The 26,197-nt window shown below is 33.0% G+C and overlaps 3 protein-coding genes across 4 annotated transcripts; 1 reads left to right on the top strand and 2 right to left on the bottom strand.

Annotated features, from left to right (window-relative positions):
- Positions 1–4,621: 4,621 nt before the first annotated feature.
- Positions 4,622–12,902, bottom strand: LOC108211222 (uncharacterized). Its single transcript, XM_017382799.2, has 13 exons — positions 12,576–12,902; positions 12,401–12,488; positions 11,838–11,937; positions 11,675–11,748; positions 11,458–11,529; positions 10,366–10,443; positions 9,317–9,438; positions 8,577–8,649; positions 7,674–7,735; positions 7,192–7,572; positions 6,187–6,289; positions 5,579–5,808; positions 4,622–4,905 (listed from the first exon to the last, which is right to left on the bottom strand). Exons 1-12 carry the CDS (start codon positions 12,662–12,664, stop codon positions 5,602–5,604), a joined length of 1,449 nt encoding a protein of 482 aa, XP_017238288.1. The 5' UTR covers positions 12,665–12,902; the 3' UTR covers positions 4,622–4,905; positions 5,579–5,601.
- A 2,996-nt stretch (positions 12,903–15,898) lies between these two features.
- On the bottom strand, positions 15,899–19,081 carry LOC108210708 (acetyltransferase At1g77540-like). The gene is made up of 2 exons (XM_017382102.2): positions 18,762–19,081; positions 15,899–16,193 (listed from the first exon to the last, which is right to left on the bottom strand). Exons 1-2 carry the CDS (start codon positions 18,990–18,992, stop codon positions 16,119–16,121), a joined length of 306 nt encoding a protein of 101 aa, XP_017237591.1. The 5' UTR covers positions 18,993–19,081; the 3' UTR covers positions 15,899–16,118.
- A 3,331-nt stretch (positions 19,082–22,412) lies between these two features.
- Positions 22,413–25,220, top strand: LOC108212874 (BTB/POZ domain-containing protein At1g21780). 2 transcript variants are annotated; one of them, XM_017384591.2, is made up of 4 exons: positions 22,413–22,829; positions 22,915–23,069; positions 24,021–24,151; positions 24,408–25,220. In XM_017384591.2, exons 1-4 carry the CDS (start codon positions 22,720–22,722, stop codon positions 25,011–25,013), a joined length of 1,002 nt encoding a protein of 333 aa, XP_017240080.1. In that variant the 5' UTR covers positions 22,413–22,719; the 3' UTR covers positions 25,014–25,220. The 2 variants fall into 2 exon arrangements, with proteins under 2 accessions (XP_017240080.1, XP_017240086.1); XM_017384597.2 differs by having other exon boundaries at positions 22,414–22,829; positions 24,021–24,136.
- The last annotated feature ends 977 nt before the right edge of the window (positions 25,221–26,197 follow it).

Genomic DNA, 26,197 nt, shown 5'->3' with positions numbered 1-26,197 from the left:
GATTTATCTGAAAATGACTTTTTAAAATTTTACATTTACAACACTGGAGAATCCTAGCGGGGCATCTGATCCGGACCAGGCCCAACAATAATATTGACACATGTACATGATCATGACATATGATGATGGGCTGCAGTGTATCATGGTTTTCTCAAGCAATTTTTTTTTTTCTCTATTTGACATCATGACTAAAAGAATTTATCTCAAAGTTAATCACGAAGTGTGCATATGTTTACCATGACCGTGGAAGTATCAAGTGTGAATCGGACGGCATCTACTGAACCACGACATCTCAGAAAAGACATTCCTGTTCGAACCATTTCAACAAGATCACACACGTCAAAAGACATTACAAACTACAGAGGAAAAAAATTTAGGAAAAAAAGATACATTGAAAAAGGCTTATCAGTCCTGACCAAAAAAAAAAAGGTTTATCAGAAAGCAGCATAGGACGTAATTAATGTTAAAATAAAGATTCTCAGTCGATAGTTCTCGATATATCAAATATAAGCTCGTATCATTAAAATTATTGCAACAACTTGGTTGACGACAACAAAAGATACGTGGTCATGGGCTCATATCATTGAAGGATAGCGTTTTTGTTGAAATATAAGTATAAGATCCATAAAAGGGCTCCTCTAACACTTTAAAGTTTTAGAGGGAATAGTTCTCTGCATGGTTCTTAGGAATTGGTGACAAAGTGTCCAATTCTTCAATCAAACAGCGGAATTTTGTGAAATACACAGAAATAAACAATGTATCTTGTTTAAGATCAGCTAGATCTTTTCGTAAACCAAATAATCGTGGAATATTAGTTCGTGAAAACTTAGCTGACAAATCATCCCAAATTTTCTTTGTAGTCTTCATGTAAAGTGTAAACAACATAATTGCGAATCTCAAAGTTAATTGAGTTAAGAAGCCAGGAAATTACCAGATCGTTACTACGAGTCCAGAGAGATATCTGAGTGACATCAGTTGCAGGTTTGATCAAGCTTCCATCGATGAATCCAAGCTTGAGCTTGGCAGACAACGCGATCTAAACCGATCTATTCCAAGCGTGATAGTTTTCTCCAGTTAAAACTTCAGTGACTAAAGCGAGTCCAGGATTATCAGATGAACTCAAGTAATAAGGATGATTGATATCAATTGTAGGTAATGGAGCTGCAATCGCCATAGATGTTGAGTGTTGATGAACAGCTGAAGCGTAAGAGCGAGTCATATCAACACAGAATTACCAGAGATGGTGATCGACATAGCTCTGATACCATGTCAGTTTCGCAAACGAAGAAACAAGAGACTAAAGACTATGCAAAACAAACACAAAACTTTTCTATTAAACTGTGTAAAACTGATTATCTTGCTTGAACATTACAACTCTGCTTAGCTATTTATACAGATAGAAGGAAGAGCCCAGAAGTTTTCAGAGCACGTTCCAGCTTCAACTAACTAACAAACTTTGTAATTGAATTTGTACAGCTGGATGACAGCTGAACTGACAGCTAGCTTAGCCAACACAGTTGGCTTCTTCTGGAGTAGGTGTATTTCCATCAGTATCCATAACAGTTTCAAAATTCTTGGCTTTATACCCTCCAGGTTTTAGCTCACCAACAACAAAAGGTAACAACCGGAAGTTTAAAAGAATGGAACCGAGTCCAGTCTGATTTTTTCTAATTATTTTCAGTTTGAGTTTTTTTTTAATGAATCGATTTTGATCGTTAAACTTAAATAATTTTTACTGTTCGAACTCGAGTTCATTAACAACCGAGTCGAGTAGTTCATGAAATTTTGTTCTTTTATAAAATATTTCTTGACGATCCAATCGTACAGATGTTTTGATCTCCTTATTTTGATGATGTTACAATAATATTAAAAATATATATATATATTTGAAGTGAAATATTAATAGTCAGCTAGTAAAATTACTACTACTACTTGTCTACTTCAAACAAGTCTGGTACTATGGTCTTGAATTGATGTTATATTTTTCTTATAAAAAATATTTATTAACAATTTAACTGTAATGAACTAATGATGTTAATATTCACTTATTTTAAAAATATTAGGATAATATCAAAAATGGGGAAAAAAATTACATTTCATCACCCATATTTTTTAACACATTAAAAAAAATCATATATATTTTGTTTAACGAGTCGAGTTCGAGTTTAATGAGTTGAGTCAAGCTCGATTCTGTTACAAGTCGAACTCTGGTAAAACTCGATTTGAATTTCTTAACGAACAATTTTTTTTTCGAACTCGAGTTCGTTAACGAACCGAACCGAATTAGGTCGAGTTTTAAACGAGTCGAGCTGAGCTTGTTCTCGAACAGCTTGACTCATTTATGGCTCTAATAACAGCACAATAAAATATTAAACAGGGATCATATTACTAGTATTTTGAACAAATGAATTTTGAGAATATTCATTTGTCTTTAATTGAAACAAATTCATTTATCCTTTGTGATTACACTACAATTATAGGTTCGAGTCCAGAGAGCCTACTCGCTCGCATAACCCGCTAGATTCTGTTTAGTTGCCCCTCATTAGTTTTTTCCGTTCACCGGCCCGTTTAAGATCTTTTAGCAAGCCCAAGCGCCTACAATTTTAGTTTTACTTGCGAGGTAAACCTTTTCCCATAATAAATAGTAGTACATGACAGAATTAAAGATTTTAGAAAACGCTTGTCCAAAAATAAAAAAAGATTTTAGAAAACAAAATTGTCAGCGTTTAGAAGAGGGTTGGTTAAAATGATTAAATTGAAATGATATAAAATCATGATTATTCCCATTTTTCCTTACAAATCATAATTGGTAATCTCTCGTACTTCCACTCACATTAATTATATTAATGGGATCCAATTATACATGTAAACCAATCAATTAAAATCAACCAAAATTTGAGACAAGATCTGAGCAAAGAAAATTGAAATAGAATTTGAGATACGTACTTTTCTAAAATATTATTTTTCCAATTTTAGTTAATATTTTTGGAGGTAAGAGATACTCTGACCTCATTCAGAAATTAAACAATTTTCTTTATAATGGAAAGGGGGAGAAAATTTCTCTGAATCCGTGTCACACAATAGCATCAAGTAACAAATATTTCCTTGACTATTACAAATTTGAATGCATCAATTATATGCAAATAATATTTGTTTCATCAACAAAATATATTTACGTAATCTGACACATTAAATAACATATCAATTTATTATCTTCAAAAAAAACATATCAATTTATATTGAGTATCCATATATTGTATAGTCGCAATTATATAAACTCGAAACTAGAACATTCTTGATACCGAGCCATCGAAATTCTTATTCTTGGAGTCGGGAAGAAACAAAGATGAGTCGCAAGTTATTCATCCGAGTGGTGGCCATCATGATCACAATGATGATGATTACAGATTTTGCTGCGTCCGATTTTCGTACTTGCGATAGCAAAAGTAAGTATCATCTGCATGAATAATGATATAACTATACATGTCTCGAGAACGCATGCACAATCAATAATCCAGGACATCTCTTATCACTGCCTTTTTTTGAAAAATTTTTACGGTCAAAATTTTGGTTCCTCGGGAGGGTTATCCGACCTATAATTTATGATCGTTTGATGTACAATTTAATAATGTTTGAATACATCATCGAACGAGGATAAAATTATAGGTCGAATAAGATCTCTCTAGCATACACATATCGGGGACCAGTATTTCAAAATTTTGCCTGCTTTTCCGATTCATATCACTGTTCTTCTCTAGTCAATATCATATTTTACTTCAAATCTGCTGTATTTCTCTGTGCGATAATAAAATATGTGAATATTTTTTGTATTTATTTGTTGATTTTTGTGTCTTGGCAGAGCATCCAACTGGCGGCAGCATTGAATGCTCATGTCCTGGTACATGCTCATGTCCTACTAAATTTGAAGAAGGATGCAGGAGCTCGTCATGTGCTAATTTGTGCATCAAGTGGTATAAGGGAAAGTTGCTTGATGCTCGTTGTACTGATACTACCACGTGTTCTTGTAAATTCCAATGTTAAGGTTTTATTATTTCACTCGGATTTATATATATATAGAGTTTAATAAGAAAATCATTATGGCCTTCGTGTTCTTGTTTCAGAAATTATTTATGGCTTTATTAGTCTAAAGAGTGAAAATTCAACGTTTGCCAAATATTTAGCTTTTAGAATATATATTCTTTACATTCAGAAAAGCAATTTTAGCAATGTTCAAGTGGTTGAATCTGGTAATATCTGGTGTGGTATTCATTAGATTATGCAAGAGACGGCATTTCAAGGCATGTTATGATAGTATTGTATTTAAGTGACATGAGATATATAATCATTCATAATTATATATATCTCCTAGAGTCATTATGTCATACGAGATGTATTATGGCAGAAGGATTTTTTTATTCTTAAATTAAGTTAAGATTCAAGTAATGACTTTGAGGAGAGAAATAATCATGCTCTTTATATTATCATCTTTTTATATATTTTGATTTAACAACTCATTGAGAAAATCTCTATACTTTTATATAAGAACTCGTTTAGAAATCTCTCGCTTGTACTATCAAAAGATCGTGTAGAAGATCATGTAAGAGAAAATGGAGAGGATATGTAAACAACTGACGTTATAATCTCAACTCTGACAATTCTCATCTTCTCTTTCTATACAAAATATACACAAACTTGAGAATATATAAACCAACTCCTTTACATGCCTGTAATGGACTATATGACTACACCTCCAAAAGTAAAAGTACATGAATCTAATCTAATCTATTGAATGTTTACATGTTTAAATATGTGCCCTCTAGTTTATATTTACATAGTATACCTGAGCACGATCTCAATTTCCATCTCTGCATATTGACAGAAGCACCTTGAACCGCCACCAGTAATCTGTAAAAAGTGTTGGACGTAAGAATTTTATAAAAGAAAATGTTGATGTGTTAATCCACAAACCACCGTATCATCTGTTGTAGTTGATGAAGTTCTTAATGAAAGTATGCTGTTAATTTCATCTACAATATTGTCCTAAGATTGACAATAAGTTTGCAGTACTAATTATAAGAGAGGCTGCAAAACGATACCCGACACCCCTTTTTCATAACTATTTGTGACGAGATTTGAGAATCAACCATCAAAAGTGGCACATACTGATCCAGAAAAACTAGAGCTGTGACCATGATTTTGGGGAGAAGGGCTAAAACAAGTATAATATGAATCCCTAATATTGGATTTTGATAGACTATAGTAACTTGCAAAACTTTATAAACTTCAGTTACTCCTGCTAATCTTGCAAACTAAACCTTCACGATCTAGTCATAGCACCCGGCAGCAATAAAAACCTCAATAAAATTATATCATTTCAATTTTTACTAGTCAATTTTAACATGATCACTTCAGAACCAACATGAATCAAATTCCACATATAGAAACAGTCCAGTGATGAGTGATGATCTCTGTGGACCATGAGTTACATATCTAGTGCTACAAGTGAAAAACATGAAACTTTTAACAATGTTCAGTGACTTCAGTATTAAGAATGGATACAGTGTAGAGAAACACTTACGGACTATAATGCTAAACCACGAATCACTTTTTGTACTTTGTTGCATCAATAATCATGGCTCGAGTCCAGTGCTCGACATCCTCTATTTCTGATGGAGGAGGAGGAAAAGTTGGATGTTCCACTAGATCCCACCCTTCAATAAGGTTCTCACCCTTTCCACTATCAGACAAAGCAGCTGAGTAAAGGAAACTGTTGGCGGAACTGGGAGAAGTTTTATCAAACATGTTTTTCTGCAAAGTAGAACAACAAGAAACTGAGAATATTGCTTCCAAACAAGCATTCTAAATCCATTTACATCAAAAATCTTCACTGCATGTAATCCACTTCTATGCCTGAGTAGATTTCATTTTATCAAGGTAGACCGTTTTCAATTATCTTTTCCAAACATAGAAGTGTCTTGCATGTAGTGGATTAGTGGTAGATATAGGATATTATATCAAATACAATGGATCTTATTTGATAACGATTCTTGCACTTATCTAGTTCATTACACGAAAAACAAAACAAAGAAAAAGTAAAGTTAACTTGGACATAGTTTCAGTGGCCATTAAGGTATGCAACTGATGTGTAAAGCAATGAACGAGGAAACTAATAGATAAACACATTACCGATCTCGGCAATATATATGTGCTGTCCAATAAAGTGCTTGATGAAATAGGGGAATTGACATTCCATACAGACTTGTTCAGTTGCTGGACTTGCTTGTGAGACCTGAAAATGTCATCACCAAATGTATCATGCATCATTTAGCAAAAAAAAAAAAAAAAACAAGCATCATTCAAAAAGTACAACCACGAGTCCATTTGATGACAAGTAGAAATTTTTCAAGTAGCAATAAACATATCTGTCCTTCACAGTGGAATTAATCTTCACCATTTGCTCATTAAAGATCCCTCCTATATTTTATAGAAACACCAAGATATACCCAAATATAATCCCATTTCAGCCAGAGGTATTTATATATTAGCATAGCAGTGTCCATTATTTATCATAATACAAGCAAACAGCCAGTAAATTCTCCATTGAATAATAAAGAGTAATACATACCTAGTTGGGACTCTAGCTGACCCAATTTTTCACACTTTCGCACATTACACATGTTTCTACAGTGACAGGTGCAACATAAGGTCAAGAAGGAGCTTGATGGAGTAAGAGAGGGGTTCAAAATTCAAACCTAGAGAGTAAAGAACATCTCCGAAGGGTTTTGACCAGAAAGGACACCATCTCAGATCTACTTCTTCTATTTTGTAGTATTACTGAAATTCACCCACGGGCATATATAAAAAGCTTTTACTAGTTACAACGGGCTTAGTGTATAACTATTTCTCAAAGCAAACTACTTCACAAGCATCCCTCACTTTTTAATGTATTACTAGAACGATACAGGAGCTCATCACTAAGGTACCAAATACGAACACATTGGATCATACTATTACGCAAGTAGGGCAAATACATAGTTTTTCATTAATACATGTCAATATGCAATATCCTCCATCTCACTGAAGATAATGAGAATTCCTTTTTTATTTCTTTATAAATACATGGCTATGTTCAAAAATCGATTAGAGATCATCTCTAACAGATTCATAAATGAGACGGAAAGGAAAAAATACCTTGACCCAGCCATTTTCATGGAAAAAGCTGATCTAACTTCCTTGGAAGAAGAAAGTGTAGCTAACAACTTCGCAAATGCTTCAAAAGTTGATGCCTCTGCAGGAACTTCTAGAGACAATGTATTATAACAATATGCTGTTACACATGCCACACTCTTCTTGAGTAGTGAGATTCCTTTCTGTAAATCCATGTGGGATTCAACTGAATGAGGCGAGGCAGAAGAATAATTGAAGCTATTTCTACCGGGGGAATCTAGATTAGGCCTCTGCTCAGACTCCATTGAAGCTACACCGAAATTACTTGAGCTTCTGTCTGACCACGAAGTTTCCCCACCAGTAGAACAAAAGTTTTGGCGCGGTATAAATAATGGATACTCATTGCTGTAAATAGAGATTAGTGATTACAATAATTTCATATTTGATAAATCATAATAACATATATCCAGACTCCACTCCAGAGTCATCAATCATAAAAGCAATACCTCCTGGAAGATGGGCGAGCATTCCAATATGAATCTCGTTGCCATATCCTAGAGCTTGAACCCTGCAGCAAAATTGTATAAATAAAAAAGATAATATAGATACATAAGACTTCGAGTTATTTAAAACAAGCACCTAGGAAACACATAGGATTATGCCTGTAAGATGACAACGGTCATGCTTTGCCAATTTGGTCTGCTGTTTATCACTTTTAAAAGGTTCGCAATATCATAGTTAAAAAAAATAAATTAAAACCAGGAATTAAACATTCTGAAAAGATTGCCGAAGTAACATGGATGCTACTTCACTCAACATATCCCACAAATTTTCTCTTAAGTACCCTGATACAGCCCAGAACACATATCTGGTATCTACTCGTTAATCCTTTAATCCTTATGTTTTCAATTTGTTGTGGAATTGTAGTTGGTCCTCAAATGCATCTTTTGAAAGTCAAAATAACCAGATGTTTCAAAGCTTTTATTAAGCAAGCTGAAAGCTCTTCTATAACAGTGCAACCCGGCCAGTTTTTAGCCTGAAGAAAGTTAACAAGGAGATCCAAGTAAATTCCCCTAAATATTGCATTTCGATTAGATTAGAGCTATATTCCATACTGTCCATACCAGTATATCAGTTTAACTTTAAATGTTTACCTTAGTTTGTCACAAGTTGCTCAAGCCTCTTTTTCACTTTTACTTTTAGTTAATGCGAGGAACTTTGGTGTAATACACTGTGATCATCTTCAGTTATGATAAAAAAAACTCAAGTGATCAGGATAACCGATGGAGACTAGAATACAAGGTAATATACTTGATAAGAATTCCTTGCAAATCAAGATTGGTAATAATCTTATGGCTCCCCAACAGATTAAAGATTGGAAATATGATTACAGGATGCAGAGCACTTACTGCGAAACCAGAGTTGTGAAGTGCTGGAGCCCCAACATTGTGAATGACAAGATTAAGAACTTGAACCATATATCTGCTTTCCAAGAAATTAAAGATAACCGTTTAAAGTGGAGTATATCTATTTATACAAACTAAAACACAAAGACGTATCAGATCATGAACTACAAACCAAATCAAAACAATTTCTTATTGACAATGTTAAATTGTGTATACAACCTTTACGGACCTGCTATACAAATTACTCATGTTACCGGTAACATATTATATAGCAGCAAAAAGTCGGAAGTATTTAGAGCATCTCCAATAGAGTGGCAAAAGATTTTTTTGTTATGTGACATAGTTCTCTTGGGTGCACAGATGCTCAAAGAACCTACAGAAGTTGCCACCTTTTGGAATCATCACCAAATAGTTAACACAAATATATCTATTAAAAAAGTCAAACATCACCATACTTACTACAGAGAACAATACACTCCCACATACATAAATTTCAACGTCAACTCATCAATCAAGTTAAAACTTGATTCCAGAAAAGCATATAAATAATATTCCAGAATTTTTACAAATACTGAAGCTATTATTAACAATTGAACGAAGATAGACATTGTGTTAATTTGACAGATCAAAGATATTTTAGCATGAACAGGCTACAATTATGGACAACGAATGTCGCAGGAAAAACTATCATTGTTCATAGACAATAAAAAAATTTACTTAACAGAAAGTCATAAGAAATTCACCCTAAAGAGGCGGCAAGGTCATCAGATCGGACTGAATGGGGGTCAAGGCCCCTTGGCAAGTGTGCATTGCAAATTTGATCACACTGACCACTAACCCCGTCTTTTCTCTCTCCTTCAAGCACCTTCAAAGGAACAATAAGATATCGTATTCAAACTATCATGCATTCTATTAAGCAAAAGTCACTTGCCAAAATTGATGGAAGAAAACACAAGTATCTGCAAATACAATTCTGAAAGTGTGCAAGAAATTGTCTGGATCTTTTCCACTTCAACAAAAAGAAATTTTAGTTCACTTGAGAATATAACTGGATATGCATTGGAGCATATACAATACTACGTGCACTTATAGATAGTGAACTACACAAGTATCTAGCATCACACACTCATGTTATTCGCCTCCTAAAAACAACTAATATCTGTACCACAGATAAAATTCTATTGGTAAACTAATAGAATGCCAAAGTATTTATTAAAATATAAATAACAATACAGGCATATAATCTTATGCACTTATCTGCTCAAATGATAAGCAAATTCAACACTTTCCTCCCAAGTACATCCTAGCAAGAACCTCTACTCCTGGTTTTAATTTTAAGAAAATTAATAAAATTCTCTAGTGGTGAGCTGGAAAGTCCAATCCTTAGGAAGATGTTCTCAGCAAAACAAGATTTAGAATAGGCAATGGCTTTCTACCTTTTTAAATAAGTATGTAACTATTGGGCGAAAATTTTAAGATAAGGTTGGTATTTTACTAATATGAGCACATCAAATTGTTGTGTTTTAGATATACCAAATATAAGTATCCTTCCTGAAGATTCCAAGTTTTAGTATACAAATGCAATTTTGGCATGATAATGTCCGCTGAGAAAGTAGTATAAGGAACAACACGTCAAGGTGTCATTAAAAAACTAAAAACAAATAGTATTTTATAAGGATGCACAAGACAAAATTTCAAGGAATAAATTAATAATAACCGGCATAGCATGGGTTAAAGTAAGGACCAATACGAAAAGTCGTTTAAACCGGTTTAAACTAATCTTAGAGCTTACCCTTCGTTGAGGAAATAGCTTGCAAATCTGTTTCACAACCACAGACTGCTTATGCAGACGCTCGGAAGAAATTGCCATCTACAATTCAAGTATATTATCCAAAGTAAGAAGAGTTGCTGAAATAAATTATTTGAACTATATACTACATGAGTGTAGTGTATCATAATGCAATCTCGAAAGAAAAGAGTTTTACGTTAATGGAACATTGCAAATGCAGGATAACTTTCTAAATTTCCACCTAGAAATTTTATTAACAATCATATGTGATGGTAGTGCTCTGCTTTAAAATAGATATAAAAAGGTATTACATCTTTTATAAAATAACAATTTCACATTTCAACTTTGTAATAGTAAAGACCTAGGGAGGGTAAACAATAAGAGAGAGAAGAAGAGAAAGAAAGTGAACATGTAAATTCATAAATTAAAAAGAAAAAGAAAGTCAGTAAGAGGAGAGACATGATAAAATATTCATTTGTCTTCTAAAAAGTGGCATAAAGTAATTTACTTGACCAGAATAATGCTAATTTTTATCAGCCAATCAACTAGTATGCACAGTAGAAATTATTTTTCATGTATCTAGTATGAGAAATAGGGGTTAACAAGCCGAACCGAGCTTAATATTTGACATGCTCAAGCTCAACTAAAAAGCTTGTGTCAAGTTAAGTCTAGCCATATATATGCTCTGATCAAAAGAAGTTCAATAAGCCTGAGATAAGCTCGACCTGATAAATTCAATTAGAGTTCAACTTAATCAAATTTGTAAACACATATTAAATTTAAATATACATAATATAAAATATATAGATTAAAAAAATGAAAACTTGTTTAGGATCACAAGCCTTGTAAGCTGAGTGTTTTAAACTCAAGCTCGCTCATTAAATTATTCATCATTTTAAACAGCTCAAGATCAGGTATAATTGTTGATTCAAATTCGAATATTTTACAGACCAAGCTCAAACTGCTGAGAAACAGCTTCACTCATTTACACCCTTACTGGAACGGGAATACATGCAATTGCATCCAGTAAAATTCTGGAATAAGGTTAGATGATATATGCACTATGCTGAGAAAAATTAATGTCATTATACTTACAAGCCCCAAACTCTGAGTGCAGATAAGATTGGGATAATACTTCTCCAGTTGTTCCTTGCGATTTTTTTCCAACTGCGAAGAGCAAAGACCATTAACGAAGCTAGTACAGAACTTTGCCATCTAAGCAGGACAGGTAATTATGTACTGCAGGACTCGACAGGTAATTACCATTTATAAAAATAAACAAAATTTACGAAGATGGAGAAAAGAAAATTACCATACTCATGGCCGATTCGAGCACCTCATATTTCACTTTTATATCATATGTCATCTTCTTAACATTGGACTTACCTAAAAAAATGGTTTGACATTCAACAAGCTATTTTATTCATCACGAATTTGACCAATATAAACCACGTGGCTTCCAGGTACCAACTAACCTTGCAGTAATTGCTCTTTACGGTGATGGAGCTTCTGTCTGAGTGTTGCAAGCTTTTCATGTTGATGGACTCTCCAGCTGTGCTGATCATCTGCCTTCCCCTGGTAAATAATTATCATTACATAACGGTGCTCAGCCATCAGTAATGCATACCAAATATACAAGAGAGACAAATATCTTTATAGCTAAAACTGAAGTACAACAAATAAGAAACAAATAAAACAGGATGAACTGCTGACCCTACAACAAACTATTATAGAATGTCACTCAAAACCCGATTCACTAGATATACATAAATTACCATGTAATCTGAACACAAGAGTCACAGTTTTCGAATCACTTACTAAACCATACACAACATTCATAAACACGTGCACTAAATAAAATCCACTAAAATGCAAAACAAAAAATCCACCACAGCCTAAGAAGGCTTTGTTACAAATAAAAGCCTATACATAAACACATATTGCTGCCTTGTAATTTCAAACTACCAATTCATAATAGATTATATGAAGGAAGCGATAACATTCACAAATACGACGAGATAAAAGACACGAATATAACCTTGGCGACGAGCAATTGAGTCAATCTGGAATACAATTGATCACGCCGAGCCTTGAGAGCTTTCAAATTAGTGTAATTCTCATTCAATCTGCAACAATCAATCACAATTACAATAAAATCACGCAATAAAACAGAACAATTACATGATATCATTATTATTATCATTTGATAATACCTGTAGTTAACGCATGTAGAGCAAATAGAAGGAACGTTAGAGTTGTCACATAGCGCGCAGCAGTATGATGTGTTTTTCTTGTTCATCATTCAATTTGTGATTTCGAGAGTAATCGAAACCCTAATTTTATAATTAGAAATTTTCCCTAATTCACTCTGTGTGTGTGTGTGTTTTTTTTGTGTGTATATACGTAATTGAAGAAGATGAAATTGATTAAGGGTGGGATGGAAGGTTCGAAATGAGTAATTTGGTGTTGATCAACAACGATTAAAAAAACGATTTAGCGATCTAAGTTCAATCGGTTCATTTATTACTTTATTCGGATTCGGATTCAATATACACTAGTCTGTGTTATATAATATGAATATTACTCCCTCCGTCTCAATTTATAGGTCCATTTTGGAATAAACACACATATTAAGAAAAAAGTTGGTTAGATAGAATCTTATCTCATGTATCATTAATTAGTGAGAATATTGTTGAGTTTCAAAAAAATCACAATAAATATAGGGATTTAGTGCATTGAGAAATGAGAATAATGTTGAGTTTCAAAAAAATCACAATTAATATGCAGATAAATTTGTATTGAAAGAAGAAAGGGACAAATATTTTGGGACAAATTTTTTTTGCAAACTGGACCTATAAATTGAGACGGAGGGAGTAATAAATTTTATTTACTTACTGTGATTATTAATTAATCCATCTAATATAAATTAACTAGAATTTTGCTGAAAGAACTCAAATTGATTTAAAATTGTACAGAAACTCTGAGATAATTTTATCATACTTTTGTCAATGTGTAAAATAGGCATATAAAAAAAATTGGGAATTTATCAAATATACTACTTTTTAGGATTTTATTTGCAAAAATACCATCTTCCTAAATTAATTGCATATTTACCAAACTAAGTTTCTAAATTGCAAAAATACTACCCCTCCCCCTGCAACCTCATATGCAACTGAATGCCTGATTTCAAGTTCCACTTTTCAAATGTCATTTTCGACCTCATCCTTGGAATATATATATATATATATATATATATATATATATATTCTGAAAATCTGGTCGAAAATGACATTTGGAAACTGGAACTTGAAATCAGGCATTTAGTTGCATTCAGTTGCATTTGGTTGCATTCAGTTGATTCTATTTTGATCTAATGGCCCCGCCAGGGGCACCCATACATCAATTGTAACTTACAGTTTTCAGTTGCATTTAGTTGCTTATGAGATTGCATATTCAGTTGAGTATTGCCCCTACGGGGCCTGCAACCCAAATCCACCACAATATCACCCTACCCTAAAAAAATTCAGTTGCTTATGAGGTTGCATTCAGTTGATTCTATTTTGATCTAATGGCCCCGCCAGGGGCACCCATACATCAATTGTAACTTATACTCCCTCCGTCCCTTTTTACATGTCCACTTTGGAAAAAAAAATTGTCTCAAATTACTTGTCCACTCCTCTTTTCAAAGCAACTTTTTGTATGTTTTTTCAAAAAGTAACAACTTCCAATGTTTGACTAGCATATATATATACACAATTCTATCTAATTCATTACATTTATTAGGGATATGTATGAAAACACGATATCCAACTAACATTTTCTTAAGATGCGTTATTTTTTCAAAAGGGACAAGTAAAAGGGGACGGAGGGAGTAGTTTTCAGTTGCATATGAGATTGCATTCAACCATATGCAACCTCATATATATATATATGTATATATATATATATATATATATGGATTCCAAGGATGAGGTCGAAAATGACATTCGAGAACTGGAACTTGAAATCAGGAGTTGCAGTTGCATATAAGGTTGCATTCAGTTGCATAAGGGAGGGATAGTATTTTTGCAATTTAGAAACTTAGTGTAGTAAAACTGCAAATAGCTATTCTTGAGAAAAGTAAATTTGCAAAAATTTACTTTTTCCTATATATTTATGAAAAGACCCCAAAAAAGTTTTGGTTTTGATTTTTGGAAATATTGATTAGAAAGAATATAATATGTCCTTAAAATATTTAATTATTCTCGATAAAAATAGGAGTTTTGCTCCAAATATAACCCAGTTTGAGATACTCCGTGACATAATTCATTTACAAAAGAAAATGTGATATAATTCATTTAAAAAAAAAGGATTTGATAAATATCCAGGAAAATAAAAACTATAACAAAGTCCTGCCTCAAGGTTATATTGATTCAACCATCTTTTTTATTTTTTTGATCAATTGATTCAACCATCTTAAAAGTTAAAGATTTTATATGACATAAATGTTACTCCCAATTATATCTGTTTACTGAGTTAAATATCAAATTGATGACTCAATATAAGTTCCCCTCTTTCCCTCTCATACTCTCTCTCAAAACCCTAGCTTCCATCAGAGATTTTTGAAGGGGCTTCCATCGGTTTTCACCGGCGGAAAGCCCCGATTTCTTCTTTTTTCTACCTTCTTGTTTTGAAATCTTATTTTTCATTCAATAACCTCCCAATTTATTTGGGTTTTGTTAATCTCTCCTTCTTGTGAGGGTTGGTTTGTTTTGTTTTGGTGTAATTTTGATGTTCTCCATGACTGAAGATATAGATCGACATGATTTTCATGAGTTTGATTCAGGTTTGAAGGTTATTATGAGATCGCATCTATGGTCAATTGTTCAGAACATTCAGGTGAAAACCAATCAGATGGAAACAAGTGTATATATTCAAATCATCTTCAAATCGCTTAGTTGCATCTTCAAGAAGGATGGATTCAACAGTAATATTCTTCGGCGTCTGTCCAATTTCGATTGTATTTGTAGATGCCGTATGACTTTTAATTAATGAATTGATTCCTCTTTATCAAAAAATAAAAAATAAAATTTGATGACTCAAATAGATGGCTCGTTTTTGTAACCACCGCTTAATTATCAAATTGATCTCTAATATTTGATCACCAGTACATTGGTTTCTTGGCTTTTCCAAACCAGCTCTTGATTTGGTTTTGGAACTCCCGGGGCTTCTAAGCCCCTTGATGAAGTAGCGGTGAGTGGTGGTGACTTGTAATACCATGCTGCAGGACAGGAAGGAGAGGAGGTTATTTGTTTTTCTGGAGATCTTCACTTGGAATTCATAATTCTCCATGAGAATATGATTTTGCTGGAGCTGTGCGTTTTGAGTTCATGACCTTAAGAGGTGTACTTGGATGATCCAGTCATCTCCAGAAATGAGAAACCTGACATTTTCTGGCAGTCGGATACATCCGTATCAAACTTTGCCTGTGAATTTTCATAGTTTATCAGAAGGATTGAAAAACTTGGAGATTATACAGGAAAAAAGTGCCAGTAGATATTTAATCAACTTATTTTGCAAATCTCAAACAATCTAAGCAACTTCATTTAAATCCAACATTTTTAACAGCACCAACCATTCACCACAGATACAGATATCTGTGTAAGGATATATCTTACAACATGCGTACTTATAAATTTATTAAGAACTCATAAAAGAGTTTTCTAATGCTTGGAACTCCAAACACAATTCCAGAAGAACAATGCACGATAACAGTTTCACATATTTGATTTGGTGTCCCCCTCCTTGTACACAAGATGGTTCCAAGATGGATTTCGAGGAAGAAAAGTATCCTGTAAAAAAAAATGATTTGGATTGTTATAAAAGGGCGAACAAAGAGTTGCTCTGTAAACTTTAATAGTGATAAATGGCCTTTGTGCCAAAGTTGCATACAGTTACTGTAATCTATAATAAATCATGAAAACCTAAAATTATCTGAACAAGAAATATCTGTTTTCCTTGTTACAGAAAGTGATAATAATCATATCATAGCAAAAGTACACATAGTGATAAAACAGAACTATAAACTCCTTAGTGATACAGTTAGCTGAATCTTAAATTCAGGATCTACAAGTTGATACATATCTCAAGAAACAAGTAACCTTAGCCCATGTGATCCTAACTCCTAACCTTTTGCTACTTCTTAAATACTAAGTTTTTCTTCACATGACTAGTGCTAAAGTTTAGGATCACCACTTGCAACTGCAAATGACAAAGCAAGACTCATATAAAACTGCTTCAAAATTGGCTGCTAGTGCTACATGCACCTTTTTTATCATACAGGTTCCCGAAACCATAAGTGGCCGTTTGGTTAGGGGTAACTAGCAAAGGGAAATTGAAAGAATTAAGCTCATTCCCTTTTTGGGTGTTTGTTTCATTAAAATTGTCATTTCCTTTAACCCTTTTATTTGTAGGTTTACCCAATATCTCTTATCATCCATTCCCCACCCCACCCCACCCCACCCACTAGGTATTTTCTTTCCCTTTCATAATTTTTTTTTGTTTTTTCATTTATAATCGATGTTTGAAATCATTAAAAATATATAAAAAAATATGTAAAATATTTTTAAAAATAAAAATAAAAATTTAGTTTTTACAAATTAAAAAATGGTATAATTTATTAAAAAGTTAATGACATTTTCAAATAATAAATTATATTAATTTATAAATAAATTAAATAAACTATATTATCATAAACATAATATATTTGACTCTTTTGAAATTATTATAATATCGAAAATATCAGATATCAAGATAATCATATAGTTTTTCATTCTGTTACCGGATCAAAACAACACTAGTAAAACAATTGATGATCATTCCTTTCCTTTCCCCTCCTTGATCTTTCTGAATTTCATTCCATTTCCTTGAGCCGAACCAAACAGCCCCCGAACGTTGTAAACGTTTCACCACGGGAAAGGTATGCGACATCCACCGAATGTTGTAAACGTTTTCCCATGGAAAAGGTATGCGACATCCAGGAGTCTAATTGCTTAGAAACTACATTGCCTACACCAATGTGTATAACCTTTTAACTTAGGCACTCAGTAAGAGACAAGTTAATAAACAATGTTCATTCATCGTAAATATATATTTATATGCATGTGAGATATAACACAACATGAGTACACTAAACAAGTTCAATGTCAATAGTCCATGATGAAATGAGATGACATCATAAAAATAGATATTAGATAACAAAATATTATAAATCAACTAGTAGCAACTGCACGAGAAAAATCATAACGATGCATGTTTTATACTTGTAACATGAGTTAAGAGGGCAGATTTGGGTGACTTATATGATATAGAGAGCTTTAGCTATTAAGTCCTTTGGTACAACAAGTAATGTAATATTCTCGTGCACATAGACACTTTGATCAGAATATGAGCCTCCGTCCTGTTCACTTTCACAAAATCAGTTACAGTATTTCTGATTTTCCATAGTGGGCTTGACAGCTTGTAGATGACACGGAATGGATGCACTTGGGCCAAATGGGGCAACCTCAGCTCATATCATATTGAACGTAGCATAGCCTCCAGCTCGACTTTACAGTCGAACCAGCTAAGGTGCTTGCAGTAGATGGTATCACTAAGACAGCCCTTTCTTTGTGCAATGTCTTAAAAATCTGGTAGTCCTCTACATCTTAAATATGCTATTTTTATTTAAAGACTCTTGCTACTTGTAATGCATACTTATTCATCTTTGCTGGTGATATTTGCTTAAATGTACCACGACTCTGCTCTTTACTCGCAAAATATGAATTCCATCTAACAGGGGGAAAAAAACTTGTTTGCCCTAGTCCCTCTAAGATCGAAAAAGCTTGTACTCGGTGGGAACAGGCTTCCCAAAAAGCCAGCGTGGTTTCTTTAGATTGTGAAATGTGATTGAGACTTTACAACAGAATAGCCATAAAACCCCGTTGGTGCTTGTAAAGTGTTATACAAAAACGTTGTTCAACTATTACCAAATCAGATGCAAAGGGAACAAAAATCCCCTCCAATGCAAACACGTAGTGTTATCCTCAATAATCATATCGAAAAATCAGAATCCCATACCACATTTTTTCACTCGTAATTTCCCTATATCTCCATCAAAAGTAGAAAACAAAGAAAGCCCTTTTCCCCACATAGCTTAATAAAATATAAAACCCTTCAACAAATCAACCCAGACTCAATTCATTTCAATTTTACTAACCTAAACGTAAATTCAACAGCAAGAACCAATTTTCACAATACACATATCTAACAACAAATAACGTAAAATCAAGAATTGGGCACAGAACCAACTCATCAAACAATCAAAATTCACAAAAATAAACAAATATGAAAACAGAGACGAGGGGTGCAGGGGGGCTTACAGAGACATAGGAGCAAGAGGGAATAACAGACAAAGAATGAGACTGTGCATGATCAAAAGCTGAAACGCATAGATGAGATGCGAGACCAAGTCCTCTTTTAGAAGGGGGAACAAAAGTGTGGAGAATATCAATGACTTTGCCACCATTTCTGAGCTCATAAACTAAGTAAGCTTCTTTGTCTTGTGTCTCAAACTTCTTGTCTTTGGAGTTCCATACTATGTTTGAAGCCATCTTCTTCGCTCTTCGATTTCTTGATTTACTCTGTTTCTCTATTTGTAGACTTTTAGCTGTGATGTGAATGAAAGTTTTTTGAGTTAGATGATCTAATAGTAAATTTATGGTTAGTTGAATGCCCAAAACGTTATTTAACATTACTTCCCTCAATTCAGTCCAGTGTTGTTAAGAGCGCATCAAGAGGCCGCTAAAGGCTAAAGCGGAATGGGTCTTGGAACACTTCGATTTTATATTAAGCGGGTTATTAAACATTTTTGATAATTAAACGAATCATTAAGCGGATCAAGCGGTCGTTAAGCTGATTAAGCGGTAATTAAGCGGCCGAAATGATGTTGACTTGTTAATTTTTTAATTTTAAAATATTAATTTCTTTTTTAATACAACTATAATTATATTAAAAATTTTAAAATATATATTTTATCGAAATATTACAAATTTAAATTCTGACATAATATTATTTTTAGATATATTAATATTATAATTAAATATTTAAATATATTTTGTTAATTCGCTTATGGACCCGCTTATAATTTCATTTAAACGTCCGTTTTACCGTTTAAGCGCTAGAAGGTTCTCCGCCGCTTAGAATCGATTTGCGCTTTTCACAACATTGATTCAATTTAAGAGGGGTGTATTCGATTGAGATTTTAATAAATTGTATATGATTTTGATTTTGTGCGGAATCTTCATAAAATGTATGCACAATACTTCAAAATCTCATGGATTTTTTTTATGGGATTTCAAAAGATTTAAAATACAATTTAAAATCTCAATTGACTACCTTTAGGTTTTAATGGATTTTAAATAACCCCAATTGTATATCCTCGAATTCATGAATGCAAAAAATGTTTAAAATCACAATGCAATACACCCCGTAAGTATTTATTTATGACGACTCGTCTATAGTCAAATTGGCCAGCAAATATACATAAGAGGGTAAAAAAAATTCTCAACGCCGAAAATTATTCATTATGAAATTGATACAAAAATACTAGTAAAAAATTATACTAGAGCTCTCCATTCTTTTAAATCACAAAATATATAATTATAATCTTTAATAAATGAGTAACACACATTAAATGAAATTGTATTTTTGAATGGAAGTAAGTAAAATTTCAACAATCTCTCAAAATTAATCATTATGCTTATTAAGAAGACGATAAGTTATAATTTAAATAAGTAAATATTACTTGAATAATAAAATTTTAACTGACAATGAGTTGGATCAATATTAATTAAAAAATTGATAATGCACAAGTATTTGTAAATGTAACTGTAAGTAGTGTAAGTATTACAGACTACCTGCTTCAATTCATATCCATTTTGCGAGGACTCAATTTATCTTTGTATAACAAATTTTAAGATAATAATTTTCAGAACATTATCAAATATATAATAATTATATATTATTTTTAAAGTATAATAAATATATGAGAAAACTATATTTTGTGTACCTACAGTCTGGGGGTCAAGCACTTTCAATATTATTCTTTCAAAACTAACATATGCAATATCAGGTTTTTGACGCTTTTAGATTTTTGTGTACATCTGTCAACTCTGTCTAACACCGTGAGAGTAAAGTACAAAAAAGAGAGCTTATTATAATAAATATTATATTTGTTTTTATTTATCACAAATAGAAAAACAATCAGCTACTTTACATTATCAGTAGTAGTCAGTACCATCATTATAAACAAAAGGGCGCAAGGCAGTGTTGGTCACTGGAGGTGAGCCGATGGTCAAAAGGACTGGGATTCGATTATGGGATAGGGTTTATACTCTCTCCGTCCCGTTGGATTGTTAACATTACTTTTTGCAACACTTTTTAAGACCTATTTAAAATATAGTCTCATGATATTATTTTTTTAAAAAAAATTCTGAATAAAAGTTTGATGTAAACAACTCATGGAACAGAAGGAGTATGGTTAAGATACTGTTGAAAATTGAATGGATAACTTTACCCTCACGTCTAACGACGGAATTGACATATGCACAAAAAAAAACCTTCAAAAACCTGACCTGATGTTACATGTATTATTATGAAAGAATGATATTGAAAGTGCTTAAGAGCATCTCCAACGGCGTTGGCTATAATCGTTGGCTAAATTGGACCTGTAAGACATTATTTAAAATTTGCTGAACCTGTAAGACATTTTGCTTCAATGGTACTGGCTATATTGGTTGGGTATAATTTAAAAATAGTACGTTATTAATATTTTAAATTGTTAAAATAGAATATATCAGTTCAATATGGTAATAAATGATGTACAATCTTCCTACATATTTTCCTACAGACCTGTAGAGGTTCGACAAATTTAGTCATCCACAGGAGGTTGGCTAAATATACAGACAACAGGTGAGCATGGTTGGAGTTGAGTTTTTGGAGCTGTTGGCTAAATTTTTTTTTATTTTAAGTATCACACCTCACCTCTTAACCAAGGGTTTTAGATGATTGGAGATGCTCTAACATCCCAAACTGGAATACACAAAACACGGTTTTCTCTAAATATATTATAATCAATTTTATTGAAAGACCACATGTAACAAATTAATAATTTTTTATATAACTATTATGTTATGTCACATAAAATCTATCCTTTAACCAATTTCGTTAGATATATTATTATTAATATAACTTAAACCATTTTTTGTTTAATAATATTTCAACATGAAATTTTCTTTTGATATTTGTTATGATAACTCATTTGTAACAAATAATTTCTTTATTCTCAAGTTTCTTAATGCAATGCTAACATTTTAACTTTCATCGAGATATAAATTTAGCATTCAACTTCCTTATACCTCTTTTAAAATTTATATTTGATTGAAATATGATAAATAAATAATATAATACTAAAACTAAATAAAAAAAATGATAAAATAATAAAACAATTGTTAATTCTATATTACTGCAACATAAAAAAATTTATAATTATAAAGCATTTTGCAAATTCGAAAAGTCGATAGAAATGACCTATGCACAAACTCTAGAATAATGTACAATGATCTATTTGAAATTTTGAATCCTAAAAATAGGTATATAAATTGAGATAACTATCGAAAAAGGAGATGCAACTTTTTATATTTTCCACGGTTTTACCTCACATGAACACGCGGAGGACACGACGACGGTCTTCTGGGACACGTGGACAGGCTTCATGTATTCAGTCATCAGCATCCGTTACATTCTAATTTTATAAGGTTAAGAGGATGAAATTGAGTTCTCTACATTTATATTATAACACACTTTAAAACTAAATTATTAGGAAAACTACAAGGCATTATATCATTAAGTCTATGTTAAAACTGATTAGTGATGCTAAAATTATTTAAAGTAGGCATGTTATACTATTTAATTTGTTTTTAAGAATTATTAGATATTTAAATAACTTGTAAGTAAGAGTTGAAAAGAAATGAGCAAAAGCTATCTCTCTAGTGTGAGACTGTGAGTGTGTCACTGCTGAACACAACACACACTTTGGTTCAAAGTTTCCGTTTTTTCTTTGTAGCTGACACAATCAAGAACAGATAAAGATTGAGTCTTTGGGAGTTTTGGATCCACAAAACACTTGCAAAAGGACAATCTCACCTCACTATAAAACCCCAGTTGCTCTAGACTCATGAAAACATACAGAGCTATACAGTAGAAGTATAGCAGGGAGAGGGAGAGGGAGAGGGAGAGGGAGAGAGGGTGAGAGAGTGAGAGAGAGAGAGAGAGAGAGAGATGGAGATGAATACAAGGACTGTTTCAAGGTTTGCTAGATGGACATTCGAAACACAATCAACTAGCTCTCCGAAAAAGTCTGAGCCTTTCAAGATGGGTCTTTGGACTTGGTAATTTCGAGAATTTTCAAGAAACCCCAGTTGCTTTATTGATGTTCACATTGGTTTGTGATTGATTTTGTGTATGTTTGTGTAGGCATTTATCAGTGGAGAAGGACCAGACAATGTATGTTAGGCTTTACCCGGAGCCTACTCGAATTGCCAGAGAGCAGCCTCCTATTGCTCGTTTTATTATCAGGGTTGAAGTTGTTAATGTCGGGTATCAGAATTTGGGGCCTCATGTTTCTCCTGGTAAGGACCATGTTTTCTTTCGGTTTTTATGTTTTTATTGTTATGTATGTGTTTTTGCGTGTAATTGAAGCTTGTATATGATTTGTATTGACTTTTGTATTGACTTTACCCGTAATTGAAGAATTTATATTGTTTGTACTGACTTTGATTGTATGTTGAAGGATTTTATTGCTGATAGCAACCAGGGTTTCTTTTAGGGCTTTTGTGTTTCTGAATTTAGTGCCAGGGAGTTTAATTTGTTAAGATACTGTTCATATAATTTTTTTGCAATTTATTAGAAACAGATGATGCAGAAATGATTACTAGAAGTGAAGGGGTGGAAGAAAAGAGAACTGGAGTTTCGCTCTATTGCTGATACAGATTTTTTATTCCTGGGGCCAAGTCCAGTTATGTCCATGATTGTGAATGGGGGGAATATCTAGATATAGAGTAGGGCTGGCGAATTAGTGCAACTGTAAGAAGATATACTGATTTTTGGTTGTTTTTAGCAAGATAATTTTGATGACGTTTAGAATAAATCAGAATAACCGCTACATGATTTGAGGCGAACAGAGATCGCCTCGCCCCTCTCAGAACCATGTTTGGCGGCGCCGCACAATCAATAAAAATAAATAAATGAAAAGGAGTCGTCACTTCTCAGTGCTTCTTAATAATTGTTAAGCAGGTTTGGCTTAAATGTTAAACAGGTTTGGCTTCATTTGCACGTGTTTGGAGAACTGTTTCTCTTCACTGATATAGTAATAGATCAATCTTGTAGTGATTGGCTTATATATACAAAACTCCTATATATGGCTTGTCTTTGCTATCATTTACTCGGAACTAGTGAATTCTTTCTTTTATATAGAGATGCTGCAGAACCTTAATGTCTTTAATCTTTATTGTGCACATCCTCTTTCTATCTTGGCATGTAGCCTGAAGACTGAATTTTTCGTTATGCCTTTTATTTTGCAGTTACTGAGAAATTGCTTCGGACAAGCGAGGACTTTATATGGTCAGCTGAGTTTGCTTATCATGGTCGCTTTATTGCTGAAGTCGAGTTTTTGGATCTGAAAGTCTGCCCAAAAAATGTGAGTCTGATAAATGTGAGTATGTTAAAATCTAAAGCTGTAATATATTTGATAGGAATAAACATATGCATAAAGCCTCTGAACAAAGTTTGATTGCTAGACCATTGATCAAATTCAAACCTAGAACTAGTTGTACCTTGACACTGCGTCCCTCTTTAGTGACATTTAATTATCTTCTTCGTTGAGAGTTATTAAGACTATGCTCTATGATGGAGAGGAAAGATTCATCTTCCCTGATTTTATTATTCTCTTTTCCTTTTTTGCAACACAGGGTGAAGAAGCCACCTCAATATGGCCCTGTAGTTATGGCATAAGATCTCAAGCATCTGAAAGCACTCTTCGATGCTTTTCTCGCATGCTTAAAGAGTCTATTTATGCTGATGTTACTATCAATACTGCTGACGGCGTGGTCAGAGCTCACAAGGCAATTCTCTCTGCAAGTTCTCCAGTGTTCCATAGCATGTTTCTCCACCCCCTCAAGGAGAAAGAATCCTCCACGATCGACATAGAGGATATGTCTGTGGACTCCTGCATGGCTTTTCTCAGCTACTTGTACGGAACTATTAATGAAGAGGACTTCTGGAAGCACAGGGTTACTTTGCTTGCTGCGGCAAACAAATATGATATTGCTGCTTTAAAAAGTTCCTGCGAGGAAAGCCTAATGCAAGACATCAACTCAGACAATGTGCTCGATAGGCTACAAGGAGCATGGCTCTACCAACTCGACAATTTAAAGAAAGCATGCTTGACTTTCTTGTTTGATTTTAGAAAGATCTACGAAGTTGAAGAGGAAATCAACAACTACTTCAATCAGGCAGAACGAGACCTCGTGAGTAATATGTTTCATGAGGTGCTTAGGGCCTGGAAAGTAACATAAATACGAGGCAAATCTCATCTCTCCGTGCCGGTAGCTGATAATGTGGGTCTATCTGTACATATGTATGTTGAATATAAGTTATATGTCTGATTGTGGCATGTATGTGAAGCTTTGGGTTTCTAGCATGTCATATAGTGGAGTATGTTTTAAATGTTTCTGTGTAACTTGTTTACTTGTCATAATACAGGATGTACCGACTCCCGAGTATGTCTGTGTAACTTGCCCACATGTGATACTACTATACTAGGGCCATATACTAGGGCCATCTGCAGCAGGTGTGATCCAAAAATCCAAATTTGGATCACCAACTGATCCAAATTCTGATCTAAATTTCTGATCAATTCAGCAGCGTGATCCAAATTTTGATCCAAATTTTTTTTTTATATTATATTACATAAATTTTATATTAAACTATATAATCTTAAATTTAATTTGTATTCATTATTAACTATTTATATCATATTTAATTAATTAATTTAATTATTTTCTTAATATCATCAAAGTATCTCAAAATCAAGGAAATGAAGATGAAGCTCAAGGATCTTAAAATGATATGAATAGTTACGGACAATATTTTGATTATCTCGGAGCAAATAGAAATAATATGTTCGACTAAATCAAATTTTATATTTATCATATTGTTTTCTAGTCATTTTCCGGTATTGTAATTTTATTTTATGCATTTTATGTACTTTCTATTTTATGCATGTAATGTGCTCTTTTTTTAATTTCAATGAAATTTGCTTTCCTATTATTCTAAGTTTTTACTAAAACATTAATTTTATTAATTATTAATTATAAACTATTATTAATTAAATATTAATAATCACAAATTAATTTTAAATCAGATAAACAAAAGATATAGAAATAATCATTATTTTATAATAAAATAGGTGATCCAAATTTGGATCAGTGAACAGTGGTGATCCAAATTTGGATCAGTACTATTCACTGATCCAAATTTGGATCACTTTTTGGATCACTGCTGGAGGAGAATTTGGGATAATCTAATCTGCTCCAAATTTGGATCTTTGGATCACTGCTGTGCCCTTATAAGTTACAGTTAATTAAATTCAAGTTGTCAAGAAAGTGGCATCTCTATTCCTTTAAGTAGGTGTTGAAGGTTACATCTCATAGAGTGAAATAAGTTTGTGCTTGCGTTTGGCAACTTAACGTATGACTTA

The sequence above is a fragment of the Daucus carota genome, chromosome 1, assembly GCF_001625215.2.
Source record: "Daucus carota subsp. sativus chromosome 1, DH1 v3.0, whole genome shotgun sequence".
Lineage (NCBI taxonomy): Eukaryota > Viridiplantae > Streptophyta > Magnoliopsida > Apiales > Apiaceae > Daucus > Daucus carota.
The sequence above is the reverse complement of the archived record's forward strand: the minus strand, read 5'-3'. Positions and strand labels throughout refer to the sequence as shown.

Coding starts and splice junctions, on each gene's coding strand:
- LOC108211222 (XM_017382799.2), bottom strand. CDS start 12,664: ATGATGAACAAGAAAAACACATCATACTGCTGCGCGCTATGTGACAAC. Junction 7,573..7,673: donor GCTCGCCCATCTTCCAGGAG/GTATTGCTTTTA, acceptor CTCTATTTACAG/CAATGAGTATCCATTATTTA. Junction 5,809..6,186: donor CATATATATTGCCGAGATCG/GTAATGTGTTTA, acceptor TCTACTTTGCAG/AAAAACATGTTTGATAAAAC.
- LOC108210708 (XM_017382102.2), bottom strand. CDS start 18,992: ATGGCTTCAAACATAGTATGGAACTCCAAAGACAAGAAGTTTGAGACA. Junction 16,194..18,761: donor CCTCTTGCTCCTATGTCTCT/GTAAGCCCCCCT, acceptor TTTTTTTTACAG/GATACTTTTCTTCCTCGAAA.
- LOC108212874 (XM_017384591.2), top strand. CDS start 22,720: ATGGAGATGAATACAAGGACTGTTTCAAGGTTTGCTAGATGGACATTC. Junction 22,830..22,914: donor AAGATGGGTCTTTGGACTTG/GTAATTTCGAGA, acceptor ATGTTTGTGTAG/GCATTTATCAGTGGAGAAGG. Junction 24,152..24,407: donor AAAATGTGAGTCTGATAAAT/GTGAGTATGTTA, acceptor TTTGCAACACAG/GGTGAAGAAGCCACCTCAAT.